The 21,665-nt window shown below is 39.3% G+C and overlaps 1 protein-coding gene and 1 long non-coding RNA gene across 2 annotated transcripts in view; one reads left to right on the forward strand and one right to left on the reverse strand.

Annotated features, from left to right (window-relative positions):
• Nucleotides 1-2,497: 2,497 nt before the first annotated feature.
• CHGB (chromogranin B) overlaps nt 2,498-21,665 on the reverse strand; it is a 19,577-nt gene continuing 409 nt past the window's right edge. The window contains exons 2-5 of the mRNA XM_081322519.1: nt 12,058-12,104; nt 10,439-10,532; nt 5,257-6,992; nt 2,498-2,898 (exon numbers count right to left, since the gene is read on the reverse strand). Of these exons, the coding sequence (XP_081178645.1) occupies nt 2,815-2,898; nt 5,257-6,992; nt 10,439-10,532; nt 12,058-12,104 (1,961 nt within the window). The 3' untranslated portion in view covers nt 2,498-2,814. The remainder of the gene's footprint in view (nt 2,899-5,256; nt 6,993-10,438; nt 10,533-12,057; nt 12,105-21,665) is intronic.
• LOC308665003 overlaps nt 18,521-21,665 on the forward strand; it is a 40,687-nt gene continuing 37,542 nt past the window's right edge. Inside the window, exon 1 of the long non-coding RNA XR_014025798.1 lies at nt 18,521-18,580. This is a non-coding gene — a long non-coding RNA (uncharacterized lncRNA). The remainder of the gene's footprint in view (nt 18,581-21,665) is intronic.

Genomic DNA, 21,665 nt, shown 5'->3' on the forward strand with positions numbered 1-21,665 from the left:
AAAATTCTGAAAAAATAAATATGGGTAAATATGTAAATCGTTTTACAAAGCAATTTAAAAACTTGAAATTGGTGTCGGAGAAGACTTGAGTATACCATGGACAGCCAAGAAAGCAAACAAATGGGTCATCAAACAAATCAACCCAGAATTGTCACTCAAGACAAAATGACAAGGTACAATTTATCATACTTTGGACATATTTGGTGAAGATCCATCTCTCTGGAAAAGACTGGGGTTGGGAAAAGTGGAAGGAAAGAGAACAGGATGACCAGCAGCCAGGTGGATGGACTCAAGTTTCGGTGACAATGCACCATCTGAAGACTTGTAAGACCGGATAAGAGATGGATTGTCATAGAGAAAATTAAAAGGTGATATTGACGTGATGGAACATAACAAAAGCTTTCCTCTCATTGGTTGACATAGGAAAGTGCCTCAAGCCTTAGGCAAATATTTTTAGTAGCCAGACTATAATAGTATCCCATGTACGATGTTAGCTAACTTAAAAGCATTTCAGCAGAATGGAACAGTTTAAAACCCTGCGGCATTCTAATTTTAACAGCAGTGAAATCTATAATGTAATCTAACACCTGAAACCTGGGGGCCCAAACATCAAAATGTATGTTTGTTTCTCAGCTCAGTTGTGAAGATCATTCTGGCCCCTGAACAATTTTGTCCAATCAGTTTCACTAAACATGTAAGCATTGACTAGCTAAGCTCCTGTGAGAGTCACGTGTAGCATAGCCCATAAAACCTGAAACTGTTATTACTTTAACATTATTGGGGGGTTGCTCCCCCATACACTTCACTGATCTAGGAAAAAGGCAGTCTATCAATGCAACAAAGGCATAGTTCACATATACACTGCAGGTGCAAAATCAACTTTGAGACACTCATTCCTCTGGAAAATACCCTGTGAATCCAGGTTATTGGCCTACTTTCTCAGAAAGATTTTAATCTTTCTCCTTTGATTTAAGAGTAGGGGAAAAAATCACTTGGAATTGATTCCCCAACCAATTTGGCCTTGAAAAAGCAGAAGGACCGTTCATTTATGCTCATGAGGGGAAGCAATATTTCCAGCATACAGTAGGTGGCAATCAGGGAATCAAGAATAGAGAATGCTAGTGATAATAAATGACCTATGAAAATATATACTCATTTAACTTTTTAATTAAATGTTTAATATAATAGATATTTGTGTGATATTTGGTTTGGTATTTTGAGGCCAGAATGACTTTGGCTAGCAGGCCTTACTCCTGAAATCTTAAGTTGCAATCAGTGCAGTACAGGTGTTTTTTTTCCCCTAATAAAAAATCATTGATACTGCTGGTGTTTTTGGAGAATAACAAAACCTGCTCACTTTCATATAAAGGATTCATAGCATTTTCCAGGCCTGTTATCAAAACTAATAAAAACAATCTGCTTAAGTGCTACTGGAGTTAACTGCTATAAAATAAAAAGTTGGAAGTTCTGAGAAATTCTTCATCAGCATCAGAATATGATGAAAAGCAGAAACTTTATTCTGTTGAATACCTCACTACCATAATTCCTTCAGATATTCTGATACTACCAGATGGTTAAGGGACACGGTGGCTCCGTGGGTTAGGATGCTGAGCTTGTCGATCAGAAGGTCAGCAGTTTGGCGGGTCGAATCCCGAGTGCCGCGTAACAGAGTGAGCACCTGTTACTCGTCCCAGCTTCTGCCAACCTAGCAGTTTGAAAGCACGTAAAAATGCAAGTAGAAAAATAGGGACCACTGCGGTGGAAGGTAGCAGCGTTCCGTGTGCCTTTGGCATCTAGTCATGCCAGCCACATGACCACGGAGACGTCCTCGGAGAAGCGCTGGCTCTTCGGCTTTGAAACGGAGATGAGCACCGACCCCTAGAGTTGGAAACAACTAGCATGCATGTGTGGGGGAACCTTTACCTTTACTACCAGATGGTTAAGATTCCATTTTTTAAAAAAACTGGGCTATCTAACGTTTATATTGCTTGAGTAGCGGGAGGACCATACTGCCAAAAGTGGGTGAGCCCAAAATAAAGTTGATGATTGTACAAATAAAAATTAAATGCATATGAAAATTAAAATTAATTACTATAAATGCTGTGAACATTTATTTTAGTTTCTTTTAATCCCACCTATATTATATTTATAAATAACTGAAGACAGCAATTATGTAGCTAACCACTTATGTATCAATGACTTTAAAAATACAGTTCCATAGAAACTTTGGGGATAGTTTAAAAAACACATTCAATGCTTTTATGGGAGAGGTGCAGTCAGTGTGCCTTTTTCATAGGCTGTGAGACTTCAATTTGTCTTTTAACAATATAAGAATAGATGGTGCATCTATTTTGGTGCTGTCGGCCTCCCAAAGTAGATTTTAAGGTACTATAGAATATACTAATTTTATAAGGAACAAAAAATTAGTTCCAGTATAGACTTACAAGCATGTTACTGTGTCTCCTCTGATGAATCTAACTATGTAAATCATAAACAAGCTATGCAGGAGCACATGCAGTTAACTATATAGACAATGTAAAGTTTATTATTTTGTACCAAGATAATATATTTCTGAAGAACGCACACACAATTATCCTCATACATTTCAAAATTCAGAAGGCAAAAATTCATGCTGATCTGAACAAATCTTTTAGAACAGAAGGATGCTTTGTACTGGTATAAAGTATATATTTAAAGGATAAACTATTTCTAATTAGGGAGAAGAACAACATTTGAGGCAGTGACTTTACTAGTAAATACAGGTTACTTTAAATAAAGTTACTCTTCACCATACCACATTACGTCAAATAAAATTTATCCTCTCTGATTATTGTTGAATTTTTCAGTTATCTTCTGCAGTTCCAAATCCATAGCAGCCAGGTTTTCCAGTTCTTTCTCCTGTGATAATGGGGGAAAAAATCCATGCAGTTTATTATCTTAAAGGCATAGATCACTTTTTATTCTGAGAATTTGACTGTTAGAAATTCATGCAATTGTATTGCTTAGTGATCTTATTTGATTTAGATTTAATTAGATTTTATCATGGCTCATATGCAAGTATTATGTTTGGATTTTTAACTCTAATGTAGCCCTAGTTCAGGGGTGTCAAACTGCCGGCCCGTGAGCCAGACACGTCATCCGGAAGCCACGCCCACCCCATTGCCAGCAATGGCAACAGTCCCGATACATCTCGTAACATCATGTGATGTCACAAGTTTGACATGTCTGCCCTATTTACTTTTCCTGGTTCTTCCAATAGCCTTTCCTATTAAGGCTGTATAAAGTGTGCAACATGGCTATGTATGCACACGTGTGGGGACATCCGGGAGCTCCTTTCACAACAGTCAAGAAATTGATCAGAAAAAAGTACTCAAGATCCTATAAAATTACACATTCCATCTTACTAGATTTTAATTATGTAGCATTTGCAAAATACTTTAAAATGTTATTTTATTGCAATAAAATTAAATTTTGTAAATGCATAATCTCATAGATTATTATTTTTTACTTTAAACGAGATTAACTCCATTATACAAGCAGTATATACTCCAGGTCCCAAACTTTACTCAAGAAAACTGAGAAAGGAAATTTAGGGGAGAGCTTCTAAATACTCATGCATTCTATTTTTATGATTCATGTGATCCGTTTCCGTAAGGAGAGCACGGTGAAATTAATCTCCCTTTCCATCAAAGCATAGTGATGATTCCTAGACTTGGAGATCAACCATGTGATATTAACCTATGCCATTATGCTTATGTTCTGTAGTAACTCGTATTTTTTGAATTTGGCTTAGTATTTATAGGGAACTGCAGTTTCTCTAGGAATCAGTTTGTAAGTGCGAAATGTTTATGTTTTGCAACAAGGATCAGAAATCATCTTCATGCTTTTCTTCAGATTTTTAATTCTTCTCTGCGTCCACATAGTGTTAAGAATATTTGGCACTGATCATTTGTCAAGTTATGTGGTGGGATAGTTTTTCCAGAACATGAGCTTATAGTATGGCAGATATGTCACTCCATGCACACTTGCTTGTTCAGTTATTTCAGTGAGACATGGTATACCACGTTGTGTAATATTGAAAGTCAGGATGTGTCATTCCTGAAGACATAGAAATCTGACTATTTCTAAGTAGGAAGAAGGGTAGGAAATGAGACCTGCAGCCCAGAATTAAAATGAACATGTTAATAGAATACAACAACAGATTTAAAATGAAAAATTGGTTACTAAATTTTAAACAGGTTGCTATTATGATGATGTAGTGTTGGGTGTCATGCAGCTAAGCATGTATGTATGTGTGTACACAGATGTATCTTGCAGAGTAAAACCTTAGGTGACTGGCCTGGGTCTGCATTTTGGTTAGTCCTTGTCCATATTACAGTAAAAATTTGGTGAAAGCCTTAAAAGGAGTGCTTGAAGACTGGGGAACATAAAACACTTGCCTGTCTTAGCAGTAGATACCAATCCAGAAACGCAGCTATTTTAACAAGATCAATTTAAAGCAAGAAAAATAAGCCTAGTTGTTTATAATCTGAAAGCCTTTAAAAAAAAAAAACCTTCCTGGAGCTTAATCACATTTTGTTCAGGTATTTTGTAAGAAATGAAACCAGAATTAAGGTTTTACTCCAGCTTGACCTATAACTAAAAAGATTGTTTCAGTTTATCCCCAGAAGAAAGTTCTTTGCAGAAAATCGGTCACCTGTTATTGCCTTAACCATCTGGCTAATGCTTTGCCATGCCATGACAAAGAAGTTGGTTTAAACAGGGACTAAGTAGATTGTACAATCCTGGATATATTCATTTCAAATAAGTTAAATGGAGTCTAACACGTTCTATACTAAATAAATCAGAACTAAGTCCTTGATTGACAGCTTTTTAGACATTTTTAACACTCCAGGATTTTTCTTCCCTCCTCTTAAGATCCAGTTTTGCTGACAATTTCGATAGGGTAATTATAAAACAACTTCAGCAGGTTACATCATTCAAGTGAGGTACAAATGTAAATGATACCTAGAGACAGAGAAGGCTAAGTGAAAGAAAGCTAAAGTCAGACTATTAACTGGAACACATGGAGGGTCCTGTAGATTATTTGAATACTGTACGTTTTGATCACATACAAAGTTATCAGCAAGATACGGAGAATATAACCCTAACGTATTATCATGTTTCACCTAGCCGCATACTGTATTATTTTGCTGAAATAAAAGACTTTTTAGAAAAGAATTGTTCTAGGTTTCTTAGAAACCATAAAATAAATACCTCTTCTGGTGTCAGAGGCCTCTGGTGAAATTTATCCTTGCCACTTCTTATTACGTGTCCCCTTTCAATGTCTTCTTTTGAGTTGTACAGTTCTGGAAATTCTGCAGATTTCTTCCGGTAGCTCAGAAGATGGGCCAACTCATCCATTCTATCATACTGCCTTTTTATCTCAGGTTTGTATAGCCTTTCAGGATTGTTACTGTTGTCCTGTTTGGGGTTTAAGCTATCCAGGAACCGCTTCTTCTCCCACAAATCATAATCATTATATTCAGGAAAGAATTCCCTCTTATTCAAGTGGGACTTGCGTTCTTCTTCACTCTCCAACAGTGGGTTGATGATGTCAGCGTTCTTGTCCACAGATCTGTTTTTCCACCTGGGCTGTTGGTAATAATATGGATTTAAAGCTCTTTTTACATTTTCTACAAGATAGTGGCTTCTTGGATAGCCCTCCTCTAGCAGAAGAGTTCTTTTATTATCAAAGTGTTTTCCTCTCTCACTGTAGTGTGGAGTTTCTAGCTCTCCATCATTACTAGGATAGTGCTTTTCTTCTCTGGCTTCTTGGCTGTGGAGTCGTTGCTCTCCATCTTCTCTCTCCTCGTTTTGTGGTTTTGCCATCTCTTGCTGTACATTTGGTTGGTCATGGTGCCGCTTCTCATCTAAGCTATCATGGCTTTGTTTCATACCTTTATTTTCCTGCCTTGCTTTGCTGTAAGGGACCCTTCCTTCATGGTGATGTCTGATCTCCCTTGATGGTCCACCAAAAAGTCTTTTCCTCATATACTGATACTGTTTCCTTTCATTTTCCTCACTGTGATGCTTCATGTCTTCATCACTGTCCTCTTGGCTGGGATACTGTTGACCCCAATATCCTTTGTTCCTGCTCTCTCTCTCCATTTCCTTGGTCCTATGCATTTCAATAGCATTTCTTGGTTCCACAAAGTAATGTCCTCTCTCATAATGGTTGGGGTGATGGCTCCTTTTAGCCCAAAATTCACTTTCTTCCTCACTAGGCTCTTCAGATGAGCCCCTTTTTTCACCAGTAGGATGGCTGTTGTATTCAGAGGACTTACCCAATCTTGGTTTTCTTCGGTAATGTCCTGATTTGTGGTCTTGCTTCTCTGTTTCACCACCGTCCTTCTCTGAAGAATCTTCAAATTCTTCATGAACACTATGATGATACTTTTCATTACTCTCCTCTTCCTCTTCCTTTTCTTCCTCCTCCTCCTCCTCCTCCTCCTCGTCATTGTCTTCATTTTCCCTTTCTTGACTCTGAATTATTTCTTCCACATACTTTTGGCCATGGGAATGCTTGTAATCATCCTCATCCATTTTTCCAGATGTAAGAACCGACTTTTTCTCTAGAGGCTCAGATTCTACTTCTTCACTGGCTTTCTTTTCTTTGCCTCCATCGCCATTGTGATGGTTTCTTTTATAATTATCTTCCTCAGCTTCTTTTTCATTCTCATTCTTTTTTTCTTCTTTAGGGGCTCTATCCAAAGCATAAGAGGTCCCTTGGGAGGCAGTTTCTTGGTTGCTGCTTCCCCCATATTTCTTCGTTTCCTGATGCCACTTAGCATCTCCTTCTGCCTGTCTCTTAAACTCTTCTTCACTCACATCTTGTCCTTCCCTCACAGTCCCTTCTGACTGCTTTCTTAATTCTTCTGATTCAGATAAAGTTCTTGTGCCAAGTTCCATGCCTTGCTGTATATTTTTCTCTTTTTGTTTTTGTTGTTCACCTGCAACAAAACAAAATATGCTAAGGATTCCTCATTATAATACCATTGTATTTTCATTTTCATTTTCATTATGGACTACCTGGTCTTACCCAAGTAAGACCACACCTGGAATACTGCAGCCAATTTTGGTTACCATATCACAAAAAAGATGTTGAGAGTCTGGAAAAAAATCAGAGAAGAGCAACTAAGATGATCAACGGCCTGGAGACTAAAACATACGAAGAACGGCTGCGGGCCTTGGGTTTGGCTAGTCTAAAGAAAAGAAGAAATAGGGGAGATATGATAGCACTGTTCCAGTATTTGAGGGGCTGCCACAAAGAATAGGGAGTCACGTTATTCTCCAAAGCACCAGAGGGAAGGACGAGAAACAATGGTTGGAAACTGACCAAAGAGAGAAGCAACTTGGAATTAAGGAGAAACTTCCTGACAGTGAGGACAATTAACCAGTGGAACAGCTTGCCTCCAGAAATCGTGGGTGCTCCATCACTGGAGATTTTCAAGAAGAGGCTAGACAGTCACTTGTCTGAGATGGTATAGGTTCTCCTGCTTGAGCAGGAGGCTGGACTAGAAGATCTCCAAGGTCCCTTCCAGATTCTATTCTATTCTATTCTATTCTATTCTATTCTATTCTATTCTGTTCTGTTCTGTTCTGTTCTGTTCTGTTCTGTTCTGTTCTGTTCTGTTCTGTTCTTCTGTCCCTGGTTTTCTTCCACTTTCTCTTCAGGACCTCCCAAAGAGCATCAACAACCATGGAATATTTTCTTTGTACTATTATTACCTTGTGCATACCTCACAATGGTCAGTGGTGACTTCATCACTTGCTCACTATTCCTCCAACATTCCCTCAACTCTCACCTGGTAACAGCCATTCCATCATGCTGCAGCAAAGAAACAAAAGGGGCTCTTCTATGGATGGTATGGTCAGAAACCAGCATTTTATTTTGAATCTATTTACAGTCTGAATGGATACGAATATTTAACCTGACCTAGAAAAAAAGTCACAGAGAAAGCACATGGAGGTCTACTTACTCTTTTAAGAACATGCCCCATTACAAGGGTTCTTGTCTATAAACGTTTATCTGTCAAGAAGAAGTTTAGGTAAATTTGTCACTTTAGCTTGCCCTTGACCCTAGGACACGGGAATGCATATTTTTGATGAATAAGGTTATCATTATGATTGTATGTGTGTATGCCTATTCATTTCCCCTTTTAAAACTAAGTCATTTAAAATGTTTCCAAGCCTGGGATGCTGAATGTATCAAGGGCCCCATTTCCTGGCTATATTTCTAACTGGCTACGTATCTTGGCTGCTGTATATATTTATTTTGGATGCTTTTATTGTTTTTTATTGCTTTAAAACATTTTAGTGCCTTAATTGTAATATATTGTTTGAATTGTAAGTCATCCAGAGTCATTGAGTGAGATGGCTGGCTATAGAAATTGAATGAATGAATGAATGAATGAATGAATGAATGAATGAATGAATGAATGAATGAAATTGTTTTATGTACTCCATGTCATAATATGTTAATATAATAATGTTAATATATTATAAGAATAATATAAACAGTTCTTAGCCCATGCTTCCTGAGCAAGCATTAAGAGGTTGAGGCAAGTAGATTTCCAACCCAAAGAAATCCCAATTTTAGATATTCTTTTCTATTCAGATGTGTGTCTCTCGTATGTGTATTCCATTTACCAGAGTGCATGTGGACTCACAATCAGTAAGTCCACTTGGAACCAATTAACTGTTGTCAGCTTTCTAAATATTAGTACTAACATTGCTATTTGCATTAACACTTGTACTCTTCAATGAGCCAGTTTTCAGTTACTGGTCTTGTCCGACCAGATCTGTTGTGATTCAGGGTCAGCCTGTGGGTCCGGCAGCCGGGTCGGATGACTCGGATGACTCAGACGAGGAGGAGGAGGAGGGTGTTGAAGACGAACTTGCTGATGATGGCTTGGAGGCTTCGCAGAGCCCCCAGCCAGGGCCCTCTTACTTGGTGGAGACTCAGCTGCGCGAGCCCGACAGTGCGGATGATGATGACCCACAGCTGGCCCTGTTCAAGGACGCCCGACGCAGGAGGCAGTCAAGCAGGAGCAAGCAGAGAAAGGCTGTGGGACTTCTCGGAAGGAGGCACAGGGAGGCCACGCCCTGAACTCTAATAAAGGGAGTGTTTGGGGAAGGGCTGGTTGCTGAAAGCAACCGCTCCGTTTGAGGATCAAAGCTCCGGTATCTTGTTTCATGTTTTGTTGTTCGTTTGTGTAATAAACTTGGCAGACGTTTTCCAGCCTCAGACGCTTTCCAGCCTCTGCCGTTTGTACAGGGGTTGCCTTTCTGCAAGGCCGGTAGCAGGCTGGTACAGAACAAGATCTGACAGAATTGGTATGTTACAGATTCCATCATCTAGAGACCTATATTTGGTAGGCCCTAGGCTGTGGGCCTTTTTTGCTGTGGCACCCATATTGTAGAATCTTCTCCTCCAGATATAAGATTGGCCTCATCATTCCTGAGTTTCTGAAGGTCCCTCAAGACCTGATTATGCCAGCAGACCTGAGGACCCCAGGGGACCGATGAAGTTGTGAGGTTGATTCCATTTTCTTCTGAACAGACAAATACAGGCCTCAGGGATTTTAAGTGGGGTCTGACCTCTCCCACTTCCACCCCTGGAAGGATTCCAAGTTTGCCAGTCTTTTCAGACTACACCCCATTCTAGCTGAGAACCACAATATGGTTCTTCAGAAAAGAAGCAATGGACTTGAGCTCCTCCATAATGTGTTTGCTGGGAAGCTTCACTTTCCCAGAATTACTATCCTCTATACCAGGGGTGTCAAACTGCCGGCCATGGACTGGTTGTGTCATGGCAAAACCGCGCCCACCCCATTGCCGGCAATGGAAAGAAAGTCGCAATACGTCGCGACACGTCACAAGACGTTGCGAGTTTGACACCCCTGCTCTATACGTAGTGACATATCACAGTCCACTTCAGGCAGTCAGATAAATTTAATAAATACATAAATACAAAAGACACTGTCGATTACATGTATGCTGGGAACTTGGAATATGTTTCTTCAGATATTGCTTAACTACAGTTCTCAGCAATCTCTAGTAGTAATGGTAAAATCTGCTGGAAGTTGTAACTGAGCAATTTTGGAAGTCTCCCAGTCCACATTACATAAATATTACATATTACAACATTATATAATATTGTGTGTGTGTGTGTGTGTGTATCTTAAGTGTTTTTTTGAACACCCTGTGTCGACCCAAATATGGGTCTTTTTTCTTCTTTTGCCTGTATCAGTTCCCAAAATCCAAATTTGGTGTGTGTGTGTGTGTGTGTGTATACACACACACACACACACAAACACAAATACACATATACATATATTCAACTAGCATAAAATCTGGTTGTGGAAAGTATGTTACTTTTAAGATATGCACTTACTTTTTTTCAGAAGCTCCTTGCACTGTGGATTAATAAGCGGAGAATTGCCTTTTGATAAACTGTTCAAAAGGACTTCTATAATACATCGGGTTATCTGGAACAAAAGCAACAAAGGAAGATGATTCATTTAATATTGAAATATTCTATTTCAACCAAATATTCAAGCCGATTAAAATCATAAACATGGAAAACAAATTTATGTTTGGAAGATTCCAAGTGAGTAAGTACTGTAATCCTGAAGCAAAGGAAACTAAATTTCTAAGTTATTTAATAGTTGTTCAAAAAATAAAAAAATACCCATCTAAATAATAGCATCTTTATTTTTACCATCACGATATGAACTGGAGGAGGAAATCCGAAAATTTAGGCCACTAGATTTCCAAAACATGTGACACCAAAGAAAATGAGGTGTTTTTTTTCATATGCTTTACTTATTTCAAAGGCCCTCCAGCCCCACATGGAAACGTCACCCTTATTTTTGTGGTTTCCAATGCCCATAGAATCATGCTATTGAATTTGGGGTCAAGGTACAAGAGCTGTGCAGCCAGCTGGCCATCAACATTTTCTGCACTCCTCATTACCCCATCTTCTTCCTGCACTGATCTCGATTTTAGCATCTACTAAGAAAGATGTGGTAGTCCTGTTTTTTTGAGAAGACCAAAAATTATATAAACACCAGTCGGATATCCTGTATTGCACTACGAAGCGCTGCACAAATCCAATTGTTTTTATGTCATAAGATACAGCTGTTCATTCAGGGCCACTTATGGAAGGCTTCTATGATAGGATACCACGATTTAGACTCGCTATGAAATACTATGTAATGAGACATAGTAAGCTGGAATTCCCATGACTTCAGTTAGATTTAAGCGGTGCTTTTTTTGTAAAAGAAAAAGGTGCCGGAACTCACACATGTCATACAACCCGCCTTGCCTACCCTACAAGGTTCCATCCAAAAAAGGTGCCGGAACTCCGTTCTGAGCGTTCTATGACAAAAAAAGCCCTGGATTTAAGGAGTCTCAATGTAAACCTTTTGTGTTCCTGTTTTTAATATTTTAAAAACCTCTTGACTCCTAGAAGACAACAGAAATATGGGAAGAGGCTGAAAATTTCCCTGGTTTGAACATCCACGTGGAATTGTTGAATTGGGCACAATCCAGGGGGGAAAAATGCATGAATTTATCCAAAACATTCATATGAGGAGGCCACCAGGTTCATTAAATTATTTTGCTCACAAGAGACTCCTGACCCTGTCCCTTGCTAAATGGTCCTGAAAGGTCCTTCCTCCAAATGAAGGAGTTGTCATCCACTAAAACATAGTCGTGCCTATGTGTAAGGCACTTTGTAGGTCTCTAGAGCATGCAAGAATTTCTGATAATCTTTGAAAGTGCCAGGTGCAAATATCAGGAGAACATGTTAAGTTCCAATTAAGGTGATTTATTGCTCGTGCCTATTCACAAGAATCTGGTCAACGGTAATTCAAGAGGGGTTGAACTTAGACTGCTTGTGGGAATGTAACAATTCTAGGCTGATCTCTCTCTTAACTCTGCCACTCCGCCTCCCACAAAAGTGACATAATAAATCTCACTTTTTAAACAAATGAGAATTTTTCTGCTCACCATTTCTCCAGTATGATCATCATTTTCCACCGGAGCTGAATGAATGCCTTTAAAGCAAAAAAGATTAAAAAAAATAGAGGAAGAGTTTGAAATCACAGCTTTGGAAAAGACAACTAAACTCGCTGTGGAACGTGCTTGGGTTATACCAAATATTTGCTGTATTTGAAAGCATTCTTTTTCAATCAGAGAATAATTTTCATGCCCTAGATTTGGGTTGCCCATATCACCATTTGCACAAATGCACTTGGCTCATTCTGATTTAATACAGTTCTCTTTATTTAAAAAGATACTAATGGGAGGTTAGACAAATGCTAGCAAGCAGCATCTTCTTTATTTCCAATAGTGCAGAAACTGCATCTAATACATCTGGGAACGTGTCAGCCAAATGTGACTGAGAACAGCCTGATGAGTTTATGTGGGTTGCCTATATGTCTACACAATGATGTATATGTTTACAGTGAAAATACAATCATGCAGCAACCTTGCAGTTTATTGTGATTATGACTTGCAGAGTGAAAGCAACAACTTGTTTTGAGTTTTTGAAGAGGCTCCCTTTCCCCCTTTGCATATCCACATGTGAGCAATGCACACATGCACACAGACACACACGTACACCCAAACACACAAAGCTACTTGATTTATTTTGTTTGGTTCCATTGAGTGTGTATTATTTCGTTTTATAACTGTATCTTTATTTACAGTAGATGCTTCCCCTTCCCAATATGAAGAAAAAAGTATTAGTTTGCCACTCTGATTTGCCATTCTTAGTTAAGCTGATTCATATAACATTGTGATTTTCCATTATTAATAAAGAACATTATTTTGTATTATTCTACTAGGATGATTGTATGAAACCTTTTTAAAAAAAAGTTCCTTGGGTTCAAATAATAACAACCAATGGACCAAGAAAGAAGAACAGGAAAGTAAGTATGATCAACTAAATATTTCGATATAATCTTTTAACTTTCACATTTTTTGTAAATTATGATAGTAGAAATGCAAAAGTCCCTGGGAAGTTGCCAGATGGCATTAGGAGTGTCTCTTTCCCCACCTTAGTGTGTCAAGAGAATGCTGGTTCATGTTGCCTGCCTCTGTGTTTGAAATCACCCCACCCTCTGCCTTCCCCCGTTCCCCCCCCCCCCACACACACATGAGTGCTTGCCTCCATCTGCAATGCAGGCAGTAAAAAGCAGACATGGACAGAAGCACCAAAATAAGCAAATTGGTTTGCTCACACGGTTTAATCATGAATGAACCCCCAATATGCAGCCATCCATCAGGCAGGACACTAATTGGTAGTGCAAACCCCATGGGGTACAACCCAAGCTGTGTTCAAATGAGTAGGTGCCATAATTTCTTGCCCTCATTTCAAAATCAGTTTGTAGCTTTGATGCTACAAAGGGTAGAGATATGCTTTTGGAGAGAGGAAAAAATGAAAACAGCATCGTCAGCCCTGTTGGATCATTCCAGGCTCTATACAGTGTGCAGTGATAGAACATGATATTTGATATTTCATGAAAGAGGGAACAATACGGTGCGATAGCAAATTAGAACAGGCTTTGAATAAAACATTGGAGAAACCCTTTGGGCACTTGGCATGCATTCCATTTCTCCTAGCATGTATAAAGGTAAAGGTAAAGGTAAAGGTTCCCCCACACATGCGTGCTAGTTGTTTCCAACTCTAGGGAGCGGTGCTCATCTCCGTTTCAAAGCCGAAGAGCCAATGCTTGTCCAAGGACGTCTCCGTGGTCATGTGGCCGGCATGACTAGACGTAAATTGATTTTACTTCAAGATATTTGTCATCTGTCACCAGAGCAGCCAGTGGTATATGAGATAGCTGCAACCTTAGCTTAAAGCAGACATGTCAAACATAAGGCCCGGGGGCCAGATCCGGCCCTCGAAGTGGTTTCATGTGGCCCACGAAGCCATCCTGGAAACTGTGAGGGAACGGCCCCCACTGCCTTGGCCCTGGCCCAGAGACCCTCAGATCTGTCCCACTTCTGCCCAGGCCCCCAAAGGCACCCTTGATGCAAACGATGTAGAGCTGACCACGCCCACCCAGTAGGCCATGCCCACCCAGCCCCCTGAGGGCAACTGCAATGCTGATGCAGCCCTCAATGAAATTGAGTTTGACACCCCTGGCTTAAAGGGTCTTGTTCATCTTCAATCATTTATATGGGGAAGCTGGTTTGGACCTGAGAATTAAAGAACTCATGATCTAGAGTAAAAGTTGCCCACATACAGTCACCTACCTCCCATAATTATATGAAACCCCATTTGTCCCTTTCCTGGTCAAGTAGTCAATCTGCATGAATCCCCTCAGTTTTATTTTGTGATAGCTCTCTTCCCAATCTTCCTATAGCGTTGAAATTTTGCAGTTGCTTAAATAAATTTTAATACTTATTAAAATCACCACAAGCATTAAAGGCATGCATGGTATTATTTTCCCCCCGTTGTTATTATGGTCATCATTATCTAGCATCTGATGTGATTCTCCATTTTTGGGGGGGACATGATTCCTTCTTGCTAAAGGGGACCTCTGGTCCCTATATTCTGGGTCAAAATACTATTACAAAACTTCCTTAGTGTAATTATCTAGAAAAAAATGCAGCAGTTAGTATTGGTTATTAGAAGGGTATATAACACAACACATCAATATTCTACTTAATACCCTCAAAGATGGCAAAGACTTTTTTTCCCTTCGCTTCTCCAAAGGGCATGATTTGACTTAATAGGCTTAAAACAGATATTTTAGTTCAGGGGTCTTCAAACTTGACCTTTTTATGACGTGTGGACTTCAACTCCCAGAATTCCTTAGCCAGGCACGCTGGGAGTTGAAGTCCACACGTCATAAAAGGGTTAAGTTTGAAGACCCCTGTTCTAGTTGAACCTTACAAGAAATGTCTTTGTGGTGAGAGCATGAGGTTTGAGAAGTGACATGTTAGAAGAGCAGTAGAGTTTCCCTTGCTGAAGGCCTTCAGTCAGAGGTTGACAACCCCCTCTGTGGAACAGAATTATTTCATGAGTGGGAACTCTTTCATTAATTTTTCAGGAGACCAGAGCAACATGAAATTGAGCTAGAAGGTTATTTGTCACTGAGGGGAATGAGAAAGGGATTCCTAACATTATTGACACTGTTCCCTCCCCCCCCCCCCGTTTTTAATATTTTTTATGAACATTAACAGTAAGCTTACTGAGGTATTTTCCAGCTGAAAGCACAAAAATGCACTGTCATTATTTGGCCATCTGCGGATGAATTTTGGCATTGCAGTCCAGAGAAAAGATTATTCTTAACTAGATTTCATGTTTGCCCCCATGCATAAAGGAGCTGTCATGCAGGAGCACTATAATGGAAAGCTAAGTGCTGGGCCAGATCTGAAACTGAAGCCAGAACTCAGCCATACGTTTCAGAATTCCAATCCTCATTATATGTGAAGACTGACCATGATGCTGAGGCTGTTAGAAAGGCCTGAGATTCACCACCTCCTAAACTAACTGCCATTCAAAATGCTTACAAAGGAAAAGCACAGTAAGGAAGCAAGTGAAATTGCTGTCCAGTTTGTTTAATTCCCTAGCAGCAATTTAAGCACTGAACAAAAAATGCTACCATCTGTCAGCTGGCAAAAGAGCAGAGAGGACTATCTATTTGGACCATATCCCTGGAGCATCGTACATTGGGGACCCCACCCCACTCTCCTTATATATACACTGCATTAAAACTACAAAGGTAGTTGTGTTCACCAATGTTTATGTTGATGCTTTTCATGGTGGGATGCCTCTTATACCAAATGGAGGGAGGTCTAGATTCTAGATCAAAATCCTTCTTTCATGGTGCAACTGCAAAGAAGGCTGGATGCAGACCTGACATTCTTTTGATCCTGTGTGATAGGATCACACAGAACAACATATATCTCTATAGCAAACTCTGGCGTCTGCACTGAGTCCAGCTGAGTCTGTCTTTTCCTGGAATGGCATCTGTTTAGATTTCTCCTCCCTTCTGCCTCTTTTGTGCCCCACTCAACCTGCTCTGTCCAGTGGGAGAATATGTGGACCAGATTTGAAATGGAAGGGATGCAGAAAAAAAGGGGGGAAGGGTAATCAATCCCATTTCTAAAGCATGAGAGGGGGGAAATTCACAAAATTTGGGATGCGGTCCTCTCATTTCTTTTAATCGGAGGAAAATCTTGAGGGATTGTACCCTACAATTATTACATGTAGAATCACAAACACTGAGGTCCATGTGATGAACGATCACTATCCATTAAGCTGCTCGTTCCTGATAAAAGGCAAAGCAATGTTTCAACAAATTGGTATATTGCAACATTAAATAACAGTGGGCTATGTGAAGAGGTCAAATGCTGCTGTCTGAGGTGGTGATGTTGCCTGGGGAAGGAAAATACATCCCCAGCAGAAGGGTGTCCTTTAAGCCATAGCCACTCCATTTTTGCTAGTTCCAAAATTTTGATAAACTCAGAAAGCATCAAATATGCTGGCTGTTCTTTCTTCAGCTGGTATTAAAGCGTTCCACTAACGCATAAGAGAATAACTCAGTGTTAAGTTTCATCCTGACGTTTTCTACGGCAAATTAAAATATATGAACTGTAACGGCCATTGTGTAGCCAGGATCTGTGTGTTTAATACAAACGGAGGAGAAGCTCTCTGACTCAGTGGCAGAGTGCACCCTTGCCTTTCAGAAGATCCCTTGTTAAATTCACAGCACCTCCAGTTTAAGAAAAGGTCTTGTCTCAAAGTTGTGAGGCTACATGAGGTTTGAAAGACAATGCCTTTGGCTAAGGAGGAAGTATATTGAAGATGCAGGCCATAAACTTTACCATAAGCCATGCAAGCTGAGGATAATAGATGATGATGATGATGATGATGATGATGATGATGATGATGATGATGATGATGATGGAAAGGACCTTGGAGGTCATCTAGTCCAACCCCCTGCTCAGGCAGGAAACCCTATACCATTTCAGACAAGTGGCTGGCCAGTCTCTTCTTAAAAACTTCCAGTGTTGGAGCATTCACCACTTCTGGAGGCAGGTTGTTCCACTGATTAATTGTTCTAACTGTCAGGAAATTTCTTCTTAGTTCTAGGTTGCTTCTCTCCTTGATTAGTTTCCATCCGTTGCTTCTTGTCCTGCTTTCAGGTGCTTTGGAGAATAGCTTGACTCCCTCTTCTTTGTGGCAGCCCCTGAGATATTGGAACACTGCTATCATGTCACCCCTCACCCTTCTCTTCGTTAAACTACACATACCCAATTCCAGCAATAAAAGGAGTCGAGATCCAAAACAGATTCCCATTGTAGAATAACATAGACATTGGATCCAGTGTAAGATAGCTTCCCAAATTTGCTGCAAAAATTATATTTTAAATACCAGACATGCAAAATTCTGTTTTCTCCCTGCTGCTTGGATCCTCCAGTCTTACACCAAAAATAATGAAGATTTCATCTTGAGAATATAATTCTATGAATTAAAATTTTAAAACAGTTGCAAGCAACTTTGTATTTCTAAGTCCTGTCAGGGATTAAGGGAATGTTAAGAAATTCCTTAGTATAATTATTATGGTTGATATGATTGCAGTGTATAGTAAGCAACACACATAACTTACCTGTTTCTTTTGTCTATGTTGTTGTCTGTTGAAAAGCTATCCTATTATATATAAATGTTGATGTCCTCCTTGGCATAAAGTGAGTGAAGTGTTAACATATGATGGCTGTACATGTATAATACATGAAGATAGCATCTTCTCATTACAGTGCAGTTGTTCAGAATGAGAGAAAAATGGGTCATATTTAACAAAAATAACCCTCAGTGATGGTGATAAATTACTATTACTGCTGGTAGGAACAATATAGCCTCAGATTACAAAAGGTACATCTCCCAGCCAAGAGTTTTATTAGTTTATTTCCTAAATCTATAAAGATATATACATGTTGTTCCTTTCTCTACCAGATATGCTATACTTGCTTATTTTTCATTAGATGAAACATTAAATTTTTGTTTCATTATAGAACAGTGAGTTCAGGTGGATCAGCCACCATATTATTCTTTAACTTTGTGCAAGTCTATGTATCACATTGTTAATTAAGGTTAATTGCAGATAGCAGAAAACAGCACAAAATAAACAGTCCTAATTTGCTAATGCAGAGCCAGCCCTCTCATAGTAGGAGGCATTCAAGAACATGGTGCATTTGAGCTTAAATATGAGGATATATATACCAACTTCCACTCATGCAAAAATCTCACCATATGGTTCTGGGTAAGTCATTATTTCTAAACCTAATCTAATTCATTGGGTTATGTCTCACCATGATCAAAGCTGCAAAATAGATCACCTGCGAACAAATGTTATAGTAAAACAGATTAATAAATAATCAGGCTGCCTGCTGGTTATCTGTTCTTACTTCTGTTATATTTAACCTACAGCAGAGAATCACTGATACATCGTAGTGCAGACAATCCAGGTTGGATGACTCCCTAGAGTCAATACATCTTCCAGAACCCTCTTCCAAGGTATATGAATGATTCTACTTCATTAGCCCTCAACAGTGAGCATGCCAATCATTGAGCCTATGAAAGCAACTAATGCTGGTCTTCCAATTGGTACAGAAGCCACTGACCAGTATAGGTACTGTTAAAGCCTGTAAGATTTGTTTTCTGATGAAATGCTTTAAGTTTGTTGTTGTTGTTGGTTGCGAAGTCGTGTCCGACCCATCGCAACCCTATGGACAATGTTCCTCCAGGCCTTCCTGTCCTCTACCATCTTCTGGAGTCCATTTAAGCTCATTTCTACTGCTTCAGTGACTCCATCCAGCCACCTCATTCACGGTCGTCCCCTTCTTCTATTGCCCTCAATCTTACCCAGCATTAGGCTCTTCTCCAGTGAGTCCTTCCTTCTCATTAGGTGGCCAAAGTATTTGAGTTTCAACTTCAGGATCTGGCCTTCTAAAGAGCAGTCAGGGTTGATCTCCTCTAGGACTGACTGGTTTGATCGCCTTGCAGTCCAAGGGACTCGCAGGAGTCTTCTCCAGCACCATAGTTCAAAGGCCTCAATTCTTTGGTGCTCAGCCTTTCTTTATGGTCCAACTTTCACAGCCATACATTGCAACTGCTTTAAGTTAATGAATTTTAAACAGTGTGTGAGGGTTGTAGTTGTGCTAAAGAACTTGAAATCTTGTGACTGAATAATATACAAATCTAATAAGCAAAGTTAAACTTCCTTGCCTATGCTCCCACATTGCCAGCAATAGAGCTATGCTTTGGAGTATCTAAAAATGGAAGAGGCATCAGCAATATAATATCTCTATGTTTCCAACATTGGAAAGAGGGATGCAAGGCTTTTTATCCATGTTGTGGTCAGGAATCCTCAGGTGAGAAAGGACAAGGGAAAGACATTTGAATGGGCAGTCAGATGAAGGCTTTGGAATTGAAGGGACCTTCTCTCCATTCTCCTTATCAACCCAACTTGTCAATAGCAACATGATACTAATGGCATCAGTGACAATACCTTGTTCTGCTGACATTATCAAACATCAGAAACAATGATAATATATGATATTTCTCCACATTTCTCTCTTAAACTGGATTTAATATGAGAATAATATGTGTGCCTTAAGGATCAATGAGAAAACTTTCAACATTCTCAGATATTGTATGTTACGCATATACACGCTGAATTTCTTTTTACTTATATACATGTGGCTAAAGCTTCCCCTTCATTCCAGGAAAGTAAAAGAAGTTTTGTAAGAGTTATTGAATATAGAATATTATATTGGCTGATAAATGTTCATGAGAAAATTTAATGAGAATTAAATGTTTTGGGGAACTCTTATGAGTAAGACAGTCTTTGGTATCTCACAAGATAATGACGTTATAGAATTAGCAATTCAAATTGTTCTGCTTGGTTATACCTTAATTTAAATATACAGTCATAGTATCATTTTTACATGCAGTTCTAAAACATTCTTGAAAACTACATTAGTGAAGTTCTTACATTTTTACACTGTTACATTATTTGATTTCAAACTACTCTACAATGTACATGCCAAGATATTCTGGAACAACTGACTGTTCTCTTATACAAAAATGCTAACGTAAGCCTCATTAAATTTAGTGGTGCTGATTCCCTGCTAAGTACATAGAGGACTGCAGCCTATAGGGGAATGTAGATTTGCATTTTATTATAGGAACAAGTAGAGTTCATTCGAGATTCAATCATAATAGACTGAATAAAATGGAAGGGACTTAAATTGCCCCTTCCTAATCCAATTCTAATTCATATTATGGATTTAGTTTTACTAGATCCAGGATAAAATTCTGATATGTAGGCATGAGATTTCACCCAGTGCACACAATCTGGTCAACATCTGCATAGCATTTCAGATATACACAGATGTGAAGTTCAAGAATCATATTGTCCCTTTCTCGCTAGCGCTTTAAAACCTGAAAAACAAAATCCACACACTTGTAAGGGGAAGAGAGAAGATTTTTTTTTTTAAAAAAAAAGAGGTCTAAATGCTACAGGTTTTAAAGGCAGGAGCAACAACACTTCGATGGTGACAATTACCCTCAAGAGTACTTTTGTTAAAAACAGTTGGTTTTATTTGATGAGGACTAAGCAGCATTTTCTTAATCATCTGCTTGTTCAAGCTGATGGGGAAAAGTCAAACGTTATTTAAATGGTCCCTTTTTATATGCTTTCGTCAATCGATAAACACAGAGCCACTAGTAAACACTCTCGTCAACATATTCAATATTACTTTTCTTAAGTGATTTTAGCCTTTAGATTTTTTAAAATTATCTTACATTGCAAAAAAGCATAATCTGAACAATACATTTAATCACTGAAGAATTAAACCATATATTGGTATGTTTGTTTTTCTGCCACAGAATATATACGTGCACCCAGTAACTACACCAGAGTTTCCTTCTTGTTTCTTTTCTCATATACATGTTAAGAGACAAATATAAATACAAATATGTCTATACACATGCACACTGCATTAAGTTTCCCCAGCCTTATTATCTTTTCTTTTCCTCTGCCCCAAAAAACTTAGGCCAGTTTATGGATGGATGGATGGTTCTGACTGGGACATCTAGTGCACTTCTGACAGGCAGAAGCTGCCCAATTGACTGGGCTGATTTCCAACATACTTCTGAGATTTTGGCTCTGCTATTTGCACAGCAATGAATCTTGCTGGGTTTTCCTCCAGCAAAGAAGTGAACATACGCTAGCTATTATTAATCATTAAGTAGACCGTGTACGCACCCACACTCTTGTTTCTGTACGTCTACGATAAAGAGTATGTATTGGTGGTAATTAATTAATGCATAAGGGATGCGGTGGCTCAGTGGGTTAGGACGCTGAGCTTGTCGATCAGAAGGTCGGCAGTTTGGCGGGTCGAATCCCGAGTGCCACGTAGCAGAGTGAGCGCCTGTTACTCGTCCCAGCTTCTGCCAACCTAGCAGTTCGAAAGCACGTCAAAATGCAAGTAGAAAAATAGGGACCACTCCGGTGGGAAGGTAACAGCGTTCCGTGAGCCTTTGGCGTCTAGTCATGCCGGCCACATGACCACGGAGACGTCCTCGGACAAGCGCT

This window comes from Vipera berus (genome assembly GCF_964194415.1).
Source record: "Vipera berus genome assembly, chromosome: 1".
In the NCBI taxonomy this organism is placed as follows: Eukaryota; Metazoa; Chordata; class Lepidosauria; order Squamata; family Viperidae; genus Vipera; species Vipera berus.